The following is a 16,517-nucleotide window of genomic DNA, read 5'->3' on the forward strand; positions in this document are numbered from 1 at the left end:
CATAGAGAAAAATTATCCTTTTGCTGCATGTACTTGGCCTTGTTTGTAGAAATAGGTGTCCCTGTTTGTGTTTGTGAGTGCGCGAGTGAGTGTGTTTTTGAGTGTGTGTGTGTGTGTGTTTGTGAGTGTGTGTGTGTGTGTTTGTGTGATTGTGTGTGTGTGTGTGTGTTTGTGAGTGTGTGTGTGTGCGTGTGTGCGCGTGTGTGTGAGTGTGTGTGTGTGTACTTACCAAGTGCAGGCTCAGCACAGTCTTTATACTGCTCTGGTGTGCAGAACGGGGCGTCCCCTGTGGACAGCAGGAGAGGACCACACAAGACCCACAATCAGCTTTTGTTCTCTTTCTTAAAAACATGAAACAACTGAATAACTTATAAAACTCAGAAAAACAAGCTGAAGACTTATTATTCTGGAAATAATAAGTCTGGCGCTGATTATTCGGGAAACACCTAGAAGCAAACTTTACTCTGTTGACAAAAATGTCTCTCATGTTCCACTGAGAGACAGAGAGAGAGAGAGAGATAGAGAGAGAGAGAGAGAGAGAGAGAGAGAGAGAGCAAGATGAGCAGCAAGTAAACGACACAACACTCATAATTTATTCTACGTTAGGGACCAAAACCAACCATGACCAAACTTATCATTTTAACTTTTAAAATCCGACCTCAAACTTGACTTGTACAGTCCAAATAACAAAGCATAAAACCAACATAGTTGAAAAAGCTGAAGCTCAATTTTGTCCTGTCCAGTCTACAGCACTGTTAGTCTGACGGTCGTCTGTGTGCTTACCAGGCATGTGCACCATCCTACAGTTGCAATTCTCCACGATGTAAAGTGTCTCACAGTCGATTCTGCAGGCCGTCACACTATAGACGTCGAAGAATCCAGAGTCCAGGGCCTTGGACACACACTCTCCCCACGGGGGAGGCAGGTAGGTCAGCTACAACACGACACACGTGCACACACACGCACGCACGCACACACACACACACACACACACACACACACACACACACACACACACACACACACACACACACACACACACAGGGAACAGGTGGATTAGCAGAGATACCAGCCAAGCACTGCTGCCTGGACAGCAGGACATTCCTGTACTGTTAAGACACCAGGCTGTTCTTCCCAAACGTTCCTCGTGTCTCAGGCCAGATGGTACCCATAAACCCTCTTTGCCGTCATCTACGGGTGTATTTTAGGGCTGGGTTAAAAAAATCGATTAATCGATTTTGAATCAAATAATTCACAATCGATTTATGAATCCCAAAATCGATCTTTTATTTAATGAATGAATGAATAAATGAAGGAATGAATAGTTCATTCATTCATTCATTAATTCATTCATTTTTGGAAATCAGTATCGATACCCAGCCCTAGTATTGATGTGTTGCATAACTTGGTAGTCATGTAATTAAGGTTACAGCTAAAAAAAAACAGGTTTTAGTAACACTAACCGAATCGATATTGAATCGAATCGAATCGAATGGTGATAATCGATTCTGAACCTTGTGAATCGTAATCGAATCGATTCTTGAAATTCGAATCGATACCCAGCCCTAGCTTAAGGAGGTAATACAGCAGGGTCTCTCTCTCACCGCGGGCTCCGGGTCGATCGAGAGAGAGAGGATCTCGACCACCAAGACCACCTGATATTACATATTCCTCATGTCAGGACTGAAATGGGGAAAAATGCATTTGGATATTATGCACCATCTTAGTGGAATAACCTACAAACCATGCTGAAACTTGATACTCTTATTCCTTATAATCAGCTCAAACGCCTTCTTCCTGACTGCCTACAGTCTGTATGTGTATGTGCTTTTTAACATTTGTACTTGATTTTTATATTTGCATTGTATTATAGGATACTGTATTGTGCTGTAATTGTATTTGTATTTATTATTTATGTAATCAAGGCGTCATTGAAAAAGAGAGCTTGCTCTCTACTGGCCTCTTTGACTAAATAAAGGTGATAAATAAACCAACCGGGCAAGAGAGGACCACATTCCCCGATCCACATGGTCCGGCTGTGACGCCCCCCCCCCCCCCCCCCCCCCCCCCGACAGCAACAGGCTCTGCGAGAACACACCGATCTAAAATCCAAATCTCCCCCCCCCCCCCCTCGCCCCCCTGGTTCCGGAGACGGCGCAGCAGATGAGACGAGAGGGCGGCCAGGAGGAGCCGGGCCAAGAGCCATCTGCCTCCCGACGAAGGGGGGCGCCGGTCCGGGCCTCGCATCCGTCCCCCCCCCGACACCCTCTGCTCTCAATCTCCGTTCGCCACCACTGCCGTGCATCATGGGGTATGTGGTTTCATCTGCCAAACTGCCAGCTTTTTTGGATCGAGGTTTAATTCCGCCGCCGCCAGCTTGAATCTGGCTATCTGGTATGCTTGTTAGCGCAGACGGCCATTGGAGACGATGGCCCCCCTCTGTCAGAGAGAGATACTGTCCTGCATCCATGAGCTGCTTTAGTTCGCTGTTCCTTTGAGACAGGGCCAATCCATGGAGACTAACTGATTGGCTCTCTACCATCCGGCATACAAACATTTCCATCCAGCACCAAAGGCCACAGGCCACAACACATACCCCTCCAGTTAGTCCTGTAGATATTAAAATGTCCCCATAAAGGTCCAGTTAGTCCTGTAGATATTAAAATGTCCCCATAAAGGTCCAGTTAGTCCTGTAGATATTAAAATGTCCCCATAAAGGTCCAGTTAGTCCTGTAGATATTAAAATGTCTCCATAAAGGCCCAGTTAGTCCTCTAGATATTAAAATGTCTCCAGAAAGGCCCAGTTAGTCCTGTAGATATTAAAATGTCCCCATAAAGGCCCAGTTAGTCCTCTAGATATTAAAATGTCCCCATAAAGGCCCAGTTAGTCCTGTAGATATTAAAATGTCCCCATAAAGGCCCAGTTAGTCCTGTAGATATTAAAATGTCTCCATAAAGGCCCAGTTAGTCCTGTAGATATTAAAATGTCCCCATAAAGGCCCAGTTAGTCCTGTAGATATTAAAATGTCCCCATAAAGGTCCAGTTAGTCCTGTAGATAGACATATTTAAAGCCATCTAGTGACATAGCCACCAGGCCCTCTTAACCACCACTAACGTTGTAAATCAATGCTCAGCTTATGAGAGCACATCTCTGTTTAAAACTTCTTAGCACACCACCTTTGACAAGGGACTTAAAAAGCGAGGTTACAAATAAATGTCAAAATAGTGCTGGGAGGCGTGTTTTTTTCCAATCTACGAGCACAGTACTGTAAGGCTACTGAGGCTCACATCGCTCGCAACCTGTATGTACAGTATGCTACAAATTAAAGTTCTGCTCCGTAGCCTCGACAGTCTGGTTACCAGAGGGAGAGACGCGCTAATGAAAACCTCTCTCTCCTCTCCCTCGGAGAACTGCCACTGACACACTCGTCTTTTTTTTTTTTTTACTTCTGTGAAAGACACTTGGCAGGAATATTTTCATATCTGAAAGTTCCCGAAATTGAAAAAGCCAAGACTTGATAGATGAGAGTAATCCATAAGCCCTAGCAATCTTGTGTGTGCATGGGTGTGTACTGTATAAGTAAGTGAGGATGTATGTAAAAGCATGTGCTATATACGTATTTCGGCTTTTTTACCCAGAGATAATTCTCCTTTTTCAGGACAAGTTGAGATTTCAGCTCAGTCTCAGAATGGAATGATTGGGTCTCATTATAATGATCCACTAATGGCCACTACGAGCTCAACTTGTTCCCACCATCAAATTACAGCCTCTTGACAAATCCCCGGGTCCAATCAGATGAATCATGGCCATTATCTTTTTGGTAACTTGGTACGCCGTTGAAGGGTACAGAAACTCCAAAAAGGCTAAATGTTTGGAAAAGGGAAAGCACTTTCAAAAATACTTGGCAGTTGATTGGATGAACAATCTGACACACAAACAAATCAGCAGGGTAGTTTCACGAGGCTAGAAAGAAGCCGTCCTCTCCGTAGAATTCAATGTGCAAATTTGAGCTCATCAGCTGCAGCTAAAATCTACAGGGTTTCCCAATGGGCTGGAACAGTGTGGGGGCTGTGGAGAGCAGCAGGGGGGCTGAGGAGCAGGGAGGAGGGAGCAGGGAGGAGAGAAGAGGGGAGGAGGGAAGAGGGGAGGAGGGGGCAGGGAAGAGGGGAGGAGGGGAGCAGGGAGGAGGGAGGAGGGAGAGGGGAGGAGGGAGCAGGGAGGAGGGAGAGGGGAGGAGGGAAGAGGGGAGGAGGGAGCAAGGAGGAGGGAGCAGGGACGAGGGGAGGAGGGAGGAGGGAGAGGAGAGGAGGGAAGAGGGGAGGAAGGGAGCAGGGAAGAGGGGAGGAGGGAGGAGGGAGAGGGGAGGAGGGAGCAGGGAGGAGGGGAGCAGGGAGGAGGGAGCAGGGAAGAGGGGAGGATGGAGGAGGGAGAGGAGAGGAGGGAAGAGGGGAAGAGGGGAGGAGGGAGGAGGGAGAGGGGAGGAGGGAGCAGGGAAGAAGGGAGGAGGGAGAGGAGAGGAGGGAAGAGGGGAGGAGGGAAGAGGGGAGGAGGGAGGAGGGAGAGGGGAGGAGGGAGCAGGGAGGAGGGGAGCAGGGAGCAGGGAAGAGGGGAGGAGGGAGGAGGGAGAGGGGAGAAGAGAGCAGGGAAGAGGGGAGGAGGGAGGAGGGAGAGGGGAGGAGGGAGGAGGGAGCAGGGAGGAGGGAGGAGGGAGCAGGGAAGAGGGGAGCAGGTAGGAGGGAGCAGGGAAGAGGGAGAGGGGAGGAGGGAAGAGGGTGGAGGGAGGAGGGTAGAGGGGAGGAGGGAGCAGGGAGGAGGGTGGAGGGGAGGAGGGTAGAGGGGAGGGAGCAGGGAATAGGGGAGGAGGGTAGAGGGGAGGAGGGTAGAGGGGAAGAGGGGAGAGGGGAGGGAGTGGGGAAGAGGGGAGCTAAGGAGCCGTGAAGAGGGGAGATGGGGTGTAGCCTGGTCATCCCGTGATCTCCCTCCCTCCTCCTGGCTCCTAAAGCCTCATATGACCTCATTCACATGCTGGAGACACAAGCAACTTCAACATTGTAGGAAAATCCATTAATCTTGGCCAAAATCTGTCTTGTCTTGGACAAGGGCAATCAACTCAGCTCCCAGAAAAAGCTCCCAAAAACAAAGAAAGAGACAGTGGGTGTGAGAGAGAGAGAGAGAGAGAGAGAGAGATAGAGAGAGAGAGAGAGAGAAAGAAAGAAAGAGAGAGAGAGAGAGAGAGAGAGAGAGAGACTAATTCAAGATCAGTTTTATAAGCCATTTGTATGGTTCACACATACTAGGAATTTGTCTAGGGTTAAGGCATTCGCTGTTGCAGACGACATAGGACAGGGTGCAGGACAGGACAGGACAGGACAGGACAGGACAGGACAGGACAGTGCAAAGACAAAATGGCTTTCTGGGGGTTCTGTCTCTTGAACAGGCGGTTCACGTCCTTCTCTTGGAGGGTCCCCTAACAAGGCCCTCAACCCTGTTACATCTCGCCGCCCCACCACGTGCTCCCTAGACCCCACCCCCTCCACTCTCCATCTGTCTGTTGCGCCTCAACTCCTTCCACTATATGGACAAAAGTATTGTAACACACCTCTTAATCATTGAATTCAGGTGTTTCATTCAATCCCATCGTCGCAGGTGTATATAATCAAGCACCTAGCCACGCACTCTGCCTCTACAAACATTTGTGAAAGAATGGGTCGTTCTAAAGAGCTGACTTGCAAGAAGTCAGTTTGTGAAATTTCTTCCCCTCCTGTACATATTCCACGATCAACTGTAAGTGGTATTATTGTAAAGTGGAAGCGTTTAGGAATCACAGCAACTCAGCCGGGAAGTGACAGACTACGTAAAGTTACAGAGCAGGGTTGCTGACTGCTGAGGTGCATAGTGGGTAAAAATCGCCAACGCTCTGCTGACTCAACAACTGCAGAGTTCCGAACCTCCTCTAGCGTTAAGATCAATACAAAAACTGAGTGCCGGGAGCTTAATGACATGGGTTTCCATGGCCGAGCAGCTGCATGCAAGCCTCACATCACCAAGCGCAATGCCAAGCGTCGGACGGAGTGGTGTAAAGCACGCCGCCACTGGACTTTGGAGCAGTGGAAACATCTTCTGTGGAGTGACGAACGCTTTTCTATCTGGCGGTCTGATGGACGAGTCTGGGTTTGGCGAATGCCAGGAGAACATTGCCTGCCTGACTGCATAGGGATAATGGTTTGGGGTTGTTTTTCTGGGGTTGACCTCGGCCCCTTAGTTCCAGTGAAGGGAAATGTTAATGCTTCAGCTTACCAAGACATTTTGGACAATTCTATGCTTCCAACTTTGCGGGAACCGTTTGGGGAAGGCCCTTTTCTGTTCTAGCATGACTGTGCCCCAGTGCACAAAGCGAGGTCCATAAAGGCGTGGAGAGAAATATGTGTTCTAGTCCATCCATCACAGAGTGGAGTTAGACAGGACTCCAAAGCTGTCCCTCCATCAATCTGTCCATCCTGACCATCTGCCAATGTGATGAAGATGCATTACAGCAATCCAGTAGAATGATGACTGGTTAAGTTAGAAGCCTACAATCGACCATTGATATTAGAGAACATTTAGCCTATTTTCTTTGGAGAGAGAGATAGAGAGAGAGAGAGTGGCAGCACCCAGGGCAGGGTAGAGTAGCCCTCACTCCGATGACCACTCCCAGACAGACAGGCTGGGGAACCGACCTCTGACTCTCCTGCTCCACACAGACCCCTCATCAAACCCAGTTGTTTAATGTTGGCCTTATTGTGTCGGTAGCTAGTTAGCTAATGTAGCCTAATATTAGCTAGGTAACGTTGTCTCTCTCTCTCTCTCTCTCTCTCTCTCTCTCTCTCTCTCTCTCCAAAGAAAATAGGCTAAATGTTCTCTAATATCAAGGGTCGTATAACCACAAGGTGGAGCAGCCCCTGGCCTATGACTGAAGCCGTCCTCTCAAGGTCATGATCATGTAAGGTAGTATGATTTGAGCGTGACTGGGCGGGGCGAACCCAGCTAGCTGGCGGCAAGGTCGCGGGCACAGGCAGAGGAGGGGGGGCTGTCATCAGTCAACATCCACTGAGAGACTACAGAGGTGAGGGGAGGGATGAGAAGGACACTGCTGCATTGACACACTCACACACACACACGTGCGCACACACACACGCCACACACACACACACACACACACACACACACACACACACACATACACACACACACACACACACATACACACACACACATGCACTTTATAGAAGTAAACACTTGGTTGAAATGGAAATAAAACTGCAGACAGAGACGTTGTCTAGATGCTGTTTAGAGACGCTGTTCGTCATGCGTCCCCTGAGGGTTCGGGGGCCACCTACCCTCTGCTCCTGTGTGGCAACGAAGGTCTGGAACCCCGGGGCCACTCCGAAGCCCAGCTCATGGACGGAGGGAGGCTCCGCCTGGCTGTGGATCTGCACCCGCACCCCGGCCTCGAAGGCGGTCTCCTCTGAAAACAGACAACGCACACAAAGGGACAGAAGCAGTCAACAGTTACCCTCCGCCTCTGTCAGTCTGTCTCTCCGTTAATCTCGCAAGACGATTTTCTGTCACGGAAGGCAATAACGTTTTCTGAATCCAAACCTCCGTCCCTCTCTCTCTCTCTCTCTCTCTCTCTGTATGACAAAAAACACCTTTGGAAGATGAATCCCCAGATTGTGTATCAAAAATATGTGACTGTCTGTCTGTATTCTTCCTCACTGTGTTCTAACACACATTTTCCAGTGGGAGGTTGGCCCATTACCCCGGCTAGACATCAAACAGAGATGCTGAAATTGAGATTCCACTGGCTGCATGCCAAGTCTAGAGATGAAAGGAAGTTTATCCAGCTATTCAGAACACACACACACATACAGAGTGGGACTTAAGCAGGGACGTGCACTGGATGTTAGAGGGGCGAAAGTTAAAAAAATGGCACTTAGGTTGTGCGCCGTGCGCAGGACATTTTTTATCTTAATTAGCAAAATATGTCATGGACATTAATAAACGAAGTGGGCGACTACTAGCCAAAAATAGCTAGCAAACTACCTAGCTGCATATCTTATGTTGCTGTGAGTGATATTAGCCTACATTACAGTCATTTAGCAGACGCTTGTATCCAAAGTGTCTTTAATGTACAGTAGGCCAGTACTACTAGGCCTACTTGCCAGAACTCACAAGTGCATCTCCATTCTAAACAAGTTTGTTACTAGGAGTTATAGCAAGTTAGAAGCCTACAATTACAATTGCATTAAAACATTAAAACTCATGAGGGAGAGAGAAAGAGAGAGAGAGAGACTGATTCTCGTGTTAGGGGCTAGTATACTAGCAAACGGTAAAGCACATCAATATATCACTATAAAATGAAAATGAACATGTTTATTAATGTTATCCAGTAGCCACATACCTGTAACATGCCTGACTGCCTCAAAAAGACATTTACCTGACTGACAGACTTTCACGACTATCGAAATCCTACCACGCTGTAAACCTCCGCGAAATTCATCTGGAGGTTTACAGTGTGAAAAGATGTTTGTTGTATGTTCGGTGAAAGTAGTACTGTTAACAAGTTAGCTGTTGTTTCCAAATGCAGAGGCGAAAGGACCTATGGTGTTTACAGGACGACTTCAGAGCTTGGTAAGCATAAACCATGTAATTCCTGAACTTGAAATCCACGTATATCATACTTTTTCGAGTTTTTCGAGTGTGCCCATAGCTAGCAACGAGCCAGGGCGCGTGCGCTGACGTTATTGACATAGAACTCTGTACTGCACAAAACAGAAATATTTTAACCTGTACTAGTCAGATACATGCCAGGGAAGCCAGGAATAGGGCTAAACATGAAATTCAGTGTACTTATCCTTTAAGGTAAACCTGTGTGGGACACAGGACCGGCCTTTGAGAAAAGACCTGTGGGGTCGGGATGATTTTGTGATTTATGTTCATTGTTGCATATGGTTTTGTGTTGTGTATGTATGTATCCCTACTAACACGTAAAACTGACGGGACACATTGGTGTAATTGTGGTAACTTTGCGACGTCACCAGCAGCGGACCTAGCTGACACCTAGCTGACACTTGCCTTTTCAGTCGCAAAATAACCAAAATAGCCGTCCTCAAGTACACTGTAAGGGAACGTAGCCGCCACTGCTGCTTAAATCCGTAACTACGATGTAATTAAATAACGTGACAATGTGGTTAGATCACAGTCCCAATCTGACTTTATTGGAAATGTTTCACAGTGGGTCAGAACATTTGTAAATTACTTAGGTTTTAAAATAAATTTAGAAGTCATACAGTTACAGAATTGTAATAATGAGGAGAAATCCTGCATGTCTGTTTTGTGTGTAATTTCTCATTTACAGTTAATATTAACACTAAAGATTTGCAGTCTAGGCCTAATAAAAAGAATGATAAAAAATATGCCTATGAATAAAGTCCTAATTTTGCAACCTAAATGTGAGCAATGAACGCTGAGCATTGAACGTAGAATGCAAGGCATTGGGCTACTAGACAAACAAGTTACACACTCTGTGCCAGTAGGTGGCGGTATGCACATTAAAGTTGTTTGCGATCCGCCACTAAACCCAGCGAAGGAGAAGAAGAACGGTAAACTTCCACCCCGTTTGAGACAGAAGGAGAACACGCTACCCCGCGACAACACAGATCCTGTAAGTATCTCAATTTCAATGTATACATACATACTATGTATTTTGGTATCGTCCCAGATAAAACATCAACGTTATGTGCAAGCTACCCTTTTGTAATGATTATCTATATGCAGATGCTCTTTCCAATGTTAGCTAACTAGCTAGCCAGCTAACGTGATTAGCCTTTTTCGGGCATGGTGGAGTCTTCAGGCTCGCGCGAGCTCCTGCACGTTCGTACTGTTTCATCGCTTGGAATAAAATGCGATAATTAGCTTACTCATTGATTTCGCATTAACCCACGACACCGTTAGTATGTGTTTGTTTTTAGGCATTCATTTTTCCGAAGTTAACGTTAGCAGAACACTAGAAGCCCCAACAACGGAGCTAGGCTAGCTAGCAGGATTTGTTATAGCAGCCATCTTGGCTCATTTTGTTACAGCAGCCATCTTGGTGGATTTCATGTTACTCTTAACTGTTGAAATGGTTGCTCATTCTGTCAAACGGGTAAAGAATTGTGTACTACGTTTTCACTCACATACAAATCCAAATTTTGTATAATAGGTACTCATGATGTGGACTACTAATAGAGGCGCTAAGACGGGGACAGGCGTGGCCAGGGGCAGTCCTGGGACAGCACCACAGGCTCTGTGAGTCTTGTTCAGTTGAATGCCCTCATGAGTATTAACAGAAGAGCACCATATACATATGCATACATACACTCTAACATGTCGCTCTCTCCTCAGCTCAGCCCAATGGTCTCTGATGGTTCTGTCTGGCCAGCCCTTAGGTGGAGAAACACCTGATCATCAATAAAGGCACACGTAAGTACAAATGCACATACGTTTCCATAGACGGGATAAACAAAAGGGAATATTGATATTGAGTTAATGTTAGCGGTAGACATGTGAGATTCATAAGACGCATCACTGACGCCAGTGACGCCACAATATCAGGGAAATTGAGCAATTGCTTCCCTGTAGTGCAAACTTGCAAGATTCACTCAGTTATTAACCCTTCTTGCCTTTTTTGTTGTTGGGTTTCTCTCTCCTCCTTCCTCTCTGTGCAGTTCTCCTGTGTGCTGAGCCGCTATCCCATGTATTGCCACTGCTGACAGGGTAGAGCTCAGCCCCATGCAGAAGTGAGTGATGAGGAGAGGGAAGATCATTTTCCCGTTTTTTTCCCCTCCAGTTTTAGGAACCGTCTCAAGAATGTGTTCCCCACTTTTATGCCTTTAAATCAGGGTTGGAGTATTCCAGGTGTGTGGCCATGGCCATGAACACCAGTAGAGGAGGGAACCAAGTGTCTCATTCTCTCTCCACAGTTGTGTGGTTGTAACCCCCCACTAGCTACATATTCATTCAATCTTTATTTAACCTCGTGAATCAATTGAGAGTAAGCTCTCATTTACAATGACGTATAATCACTCTATATTTGAACTTGTACTACAGGTGAGATAATCCTTTTTAATGGTCTCTCTCATTCGCTCTCCTAGCTGTGATGTTAAAGACTTGGGTGTTCTCCTGCTCTGAGTGCCCATTCTCCTATACCTCCCAGATCTACCTCCACAAGCACATCAAGAGGAGCCATGACAACCTCTGTCTGCTGAGGAACACACAGAGCATTATGAAGTAGCCAGTGCCTTGGGGAAGGTGTTTGAGCAGCAGTCATCAATGGATTAACTCCCAAGACACAAGGAAGAGACAGCGCAACACACGCTATGACTCCAGTGACGAAGGTAATATAATAAAGTGCATTCAACAGTCCCAAAAGAGTACTACTTGAGTTGACTAATCTGAGCTAATTTACCTCTACTATATGTTCCAGTGCCCAGGCAGCCGGTCGGCAGAACTCAGACCAGACCAGCTATGCCAGGTGCCAGAGCCGGAAGGCCATTTTGTAGCCATCTGCGTAAAGTTACTGTTGAATTGCATAGCTGAATTGGTCATTGTTTTAAATCCAGTTTAACTATTCATGTCTTCCTCTCTGCTTTCCAATAGTGTATTTGCGTCCTGTACCGCCTAAGATGGCTTGTGCTTCATGTTGCCCGCACCGGTGGTCGCCATTTTGTAGTTACTGTTGAATAGTATAGTTGAATTGGTCCTTGTTTTAAATCCAGTGGTCGCCATTTTGTAGCCATTTGCGTAAAGTTACTGTTGAATTGCATAGCTGAATTGGTCATTGTTTTAAATCCAGTTTAACTATTCATGTCTTCCCCTCTGCTTTCCAATAGTGTCCTTATGCTTATGTGTTTAACCTAAGTTCGTTTTTTTGTTTATTGTGCAGAATGTACTGCGTTGTCGAGTTTCTGGAGGAGGGTTCTGTGGCGGCTGTCCCAGTGTCGTGGCTCCGGGAAGAGGTAAGCGACCAATGTGGTTTCTGATAAGAGTGCTGTTTTCCGATTGTACAGGGGAGCAGGTACTAACAGTTATCACTCACAGGGCAACTTGTGTTACTGGACGGAACACAAAAGCAGCCAACGCATTAAGAACAACGTGGAACCAAATCCTGCCTGGAGACTCCACAAAGTTCGCGTGTTTAAGGACTCCAATACTCGTAAGCTGTGTTCATGTACACTGTTAATCATTATTAATTATTCAGAGGAAATAAGATGGTTGAAATGTATTGATTATGGTACTTTCTACACAGCGCTTTATGAAATAGCCAGGGCCATGACGAAGGTGTTTGAGCGGCAGTCGTCAATGGAAGACCAACAAGACACAAGGAAGAGACATCGCAACACACGCTATGACTCCAGTGACGAAGGTAATATAGTTAAGTTAATTCAACAGTCCCTAAAGAGAACTACAACCTAAAGAGTGACTAATCAGAGCTAATGTACTCCTCTAGATGTTCCAGTGACCAGGAAGCGGGTCTGCAGGGGGTCTGACTCCAGTGGCGAAGGTAATATAGTGAAGTTCATTCAACGGTCCCAAAAGAGTACTACTTGAGTTGACTAATCTGAGCTAATCTGATTTTATTTACTCCACTAGATGTTCCAGTGCCCAGGCAGCCGGTCGGCAGAACTCAGGCCAGACCAGCTATGCCAGGTGCCAGAGCCGGAAGGCCTGTCCTGCCAGTTATCAATGCAGGTATACATGCATGCATGTTTATGTTGGTGAAATGGCTATGCATATTTGCACACTGACAGTTAACTCAGGGTTTTCTGAAGACTCATGTACTCAGTTCACTAATTCGCTCATCTCACTACTTGGCAGTAGATGTTCATCGCCCGGGTCCTGTGAGCCCAAGCCCTTCAGCCCTTCAGACGTAAGGAAATGTTTAAGTAAATGATTGTCTTTATGTTTTGCAGACACGATATCTGAGTTCAATTGGCGGCAAAGATCTGCCAGATGTGGTCCGGCGGGTGCTGTCAGCCGTAGCGATACACAGAGTGTGGTGTGTGTACAGCGTCCATGGGAAGAGGGGGAAGAAGCCTCTGAAAGAGATGACCCTCTACAATGTCATATTACGTAAGGGATTGTTCATATTTTCGCAAAATAATACATTGTCTTTGCTTCATGCCATGTGCATTGACACCATTCCATTTTTGGTTAAAAGGTGCAGTTATGGCCTGTAAGCCAAGTACCACTGTGACAGAGGTGTCTGCCCAGCTGCAGGAGACGCTGAAACATGCCCCTGCTCGATGCAAAAAGGTATGTGATGTCAGGCAGTTAATTTTCTCGTATCCAGTGACATGGCACGCTTCCAATGAACGTATGCGACTTGCTTTTACAGCCATTTAATTATGTCCTTAGGCATCTGCTCCAGCCCAGCTGACCTCCCCAGCCCAGCCCCTGACTGCAGCTCCAGCCCTGACCACAGTGGAGTATTCAGATGAGGATGACCTCTTCAGCCCAGACCGATTCAGATGAGGGTGACCCCCAGCCCGTCTCCCTAAACCTGCCTTTCCAGCCTGCCAGGATGGATGCCTTTTTTGTAAAAAGTTTTTGTAAATTTTAACTCTTTTTTTTTGAGGGATACAACGGTCTGTTCCCGGTCTGCCTGCCACAGAATGCGCACTTTGTTTAATTTTTGTTTTTAGAACTTTTGCAGATAATGGGTTGCTAGCCAGAGCTTGTACATACTTTTTTTTGCTTTTCTGGCTATGCGTAATGTGACAGACCGTAAACCTTATCCTTGTAAATATGTATACTTTTAATTTGTAATGTACTTTGTGAAATAAAATGTTCTAAACTGTTAATGGTGTTCAGTCTTATATTGGTTTGTAGCATAATGCTTGCTGCTATATCCCCATATAGCATTAATTCGTTTTTGTACTGGTAAATGCTAAATATAGCCAGTGGTTCTGCAAATGCTAAATATAGCCAGTGGTCAGGGTTTAGTAAGTAAGTGACCATAGTTTGTGTACTGGTAAATGCTAAATATAGCCAGTGGTACGGCAAATGCAAATATAGCCAGTGGTCAGGGTTTAGTAAGTAAGTGACCATATTTGCACCGTGCGAAAAAGACGTGCAGACCAAGTCATATAAATACCTGTAAATCTAGTGTCAGCCAGGTGAGTTTATGACGGAGGTTCCTGCCCACGTTTTTTGCACGCGGCCGCACCGTATTTGCACCGTGCGAAAAAGACGTGCAGACCAAGTCATATAAATACCTGTTAATCTAGTGTCAGCCAGGTGAGTTTATGACGGAGGTTCCTGCCCACGTGATCACGTGCGTTCTTTGCACGCGGCCGCAACTTCGGAATGACGTGTCGTTCTTACGTAGCGTCTACTAAACGGCAGATCTCGCGTTTCCGTAAATGGCCGCGTAATTTCCGCACGCGGCGCACACGAATCGTCACCTATAGCGGCCGTATGTCGAACGTTTGCGCAACCTGCGTGTGTTAGTAGGGATGCTTGGGCCTAGAGATATATACATTCTAGGGAAGCGTTGTTGGTGAGGTCACTGTGATAAAACCATACTGTGTGTGACCCAAACCTTATCTGCTCTAGCGGAGTGCTGGACCCGTTCTGTCTCACTCCCGACTCAGCCCCTCCCATACATCCACACCAGAGACAAACAACAGTAAGCCTGTCGCTTGGATGATTGAAAAATCTAACTGGGTTTAGTTCGATATTCAAAAGAGCACGTGAGTGGTCGATTCAAGCTGTTTTCAAACAGAGACGATAGATTTATTCTGAAATACGTTTTGCAAAGCGGACTGAGAACAGGAAGTGTTTCCAGTCAGTCAGAGCACTGACACTCAGTCAGGGAGAAACATTTATAGGATGGTACAGAGGATGTGAGTGACGTCACAGACCAAATGGTCTTGGTAAACAGAGATTCTCTGGGAACGGAGGAAACTGCGGTTTCACAAAGGTTTTAAAACAATAAACTGAGAGAAACTCAACTTCAATCAAGTAGGAAAACAGAAAGAAACAAATTGGGGGGTAACACATTGGTGATACTTGAATTTCATTAACACTTGACTACCAGCGAGAGAGGGAGAGCTAGAGATAGAACACCCGTCAATGACGGGCCGAGGTCTGTCTCAAAGTGAGCCCGTCCCACTGCAGGGGGCGCGGCTGACAATACTGTCAGATGAGGACAGAGATGACGAAAGGTTGGAGGAGGAGCCTGAGTTTCCGCCCCCTCCGCCCCCTGACAAGCTCAGGAGGGAGAGGAGGGATCGTAAATGTAGAGCACTGCCACCAGCTGCTTCGAACTTACGCCCCCTACGATCGGGGGGTGGTACTGTCGGTGCAGAGGGTAATCTTGAATGCTGGTCGGCTAGTGTAAAACATCCACGCGATGTAGGTGATGTGAACATGGCTCAGGCCAGACACCCGTTGATCGGTGACACTCTAACCAAAGCAATCACCACCAAGGTAAGGAGAGTAGAGGAGAAAGCCAGAGCTCCACAGATCCCATTCAGAGCTAGGAATGACAAATGAGAGCGCTGTCATTTTTGTGGGAGCAGAGGCCATTGGAGAAAGAACTGTAAGCAGAGGCCATTGGAGAACAGCTGTTCCAACTTCATACACGGCTCCCCATTATCAGTAGCTGCCACCGCTCCGCGTCCTAGGCTGCCCTGTTACAAAAGCCACAAGGACTGTAAGTAGCAACCACCTTGAACGGACGCCAAAACATAGTTCCTCCTTGATGCAAGGGGGGTGGCGGAGGGGTGGCTACAGTCACTCCTCATCGCTGTCTAGAGGGAACAGACATCAAAATGAGAGAGCGAAAGCAAGGCATGCATAGTGCATTGGTGCAGGGGGTGAGCCTATTTGGGTGAGAAAAACCAGGCCATTCCTGCTGGAATTGGGACCTGTGTCTCTCAGGACCTCTGTGTGGGTGGGACCGGTAGCTCTACTGGGTCTGGACCTGTCAACAAATCAATTCATCCCTTCATTTCCAACAAGGGAAAGTCATATGGAGTCTGAGTTGGGTAAACAAACCTGACCTAGCAGAGCTGCCAATCTGGGCAAAAGACAAAATGATTGTGGGCTTCTGAAAATGGAACCGGTCGCCTTCACAGGCAGGCCTCCTCCATGTACTCGTCAGTATCCACTCTCCTCACGCGCGGTTGAGGGGATCAAGCCCCTCCTTAAAATCTTTGAGGAGAGAGGGAGTGCTGAAGAAAACTCACAGGGCCTCCAACAGCCCAGCGTGGCCTGTGTTGAAACCTTCAGGTGAATGGCGCCTCTGTGTGAACCACAGAGTGGCCAATGAGTATGTGGATAAGATAGCGCCCCTAGTGGCAGACCCGTCCACCATTTTCAGTGCCCTGAAACCTGAACACCAATGGGTTACAGTCATAGATATGACATAAGGCTTTTACAATGTCCCTCTTGCAGAAGAGGTGCAACCGTGAACAGCTTTCACTATTG

General features: G+C 46.9%; 1 protein-coding gene across 1 annotated transcript in view; it reads right to left on the reverse strand.

The window, feature by feature from the left end:
• Nucleotides 1-16,517, reverse strand: part of asic2 (acid-sensing (proton-gated) ion channel 2) — a 99,056-nt gene that overhangs the window by 10,705 nt on the left and 71,834 nt on the right. Inside the window, exons 3-5 of the mRNA XM_084448321.1 lie at nucleotides 7,379-7,506; nucleotides 784-934; nucleotides 230-286 (exon numbers count right to left, since the gene is read on the reverse strand). Of these exons, the coding sequence (XP_084304447.1) occupies nucleotides 230-286; nucleotides 784-934; nucleotides 7,379-7,506 (336 nt within the window). The remainder of the gene's footprint in view (nucleotides 1-229; nucleotides 287-783; nucleotides 935-7,378; nucleotides 7,507-16,517) is intronic.

This window comes from Borostomias antarcticus (genome assembly GCF_949987555.1).
Source record: "Borostomias antarcticus genome assembly, chromosome: 14".
Lineage (NCBI taxonomy): Eukaryota > Metazoa > Chordata > Actinopteri > Stomiiformes > Stomiidae > Borostomias > Borostomias antarcticus.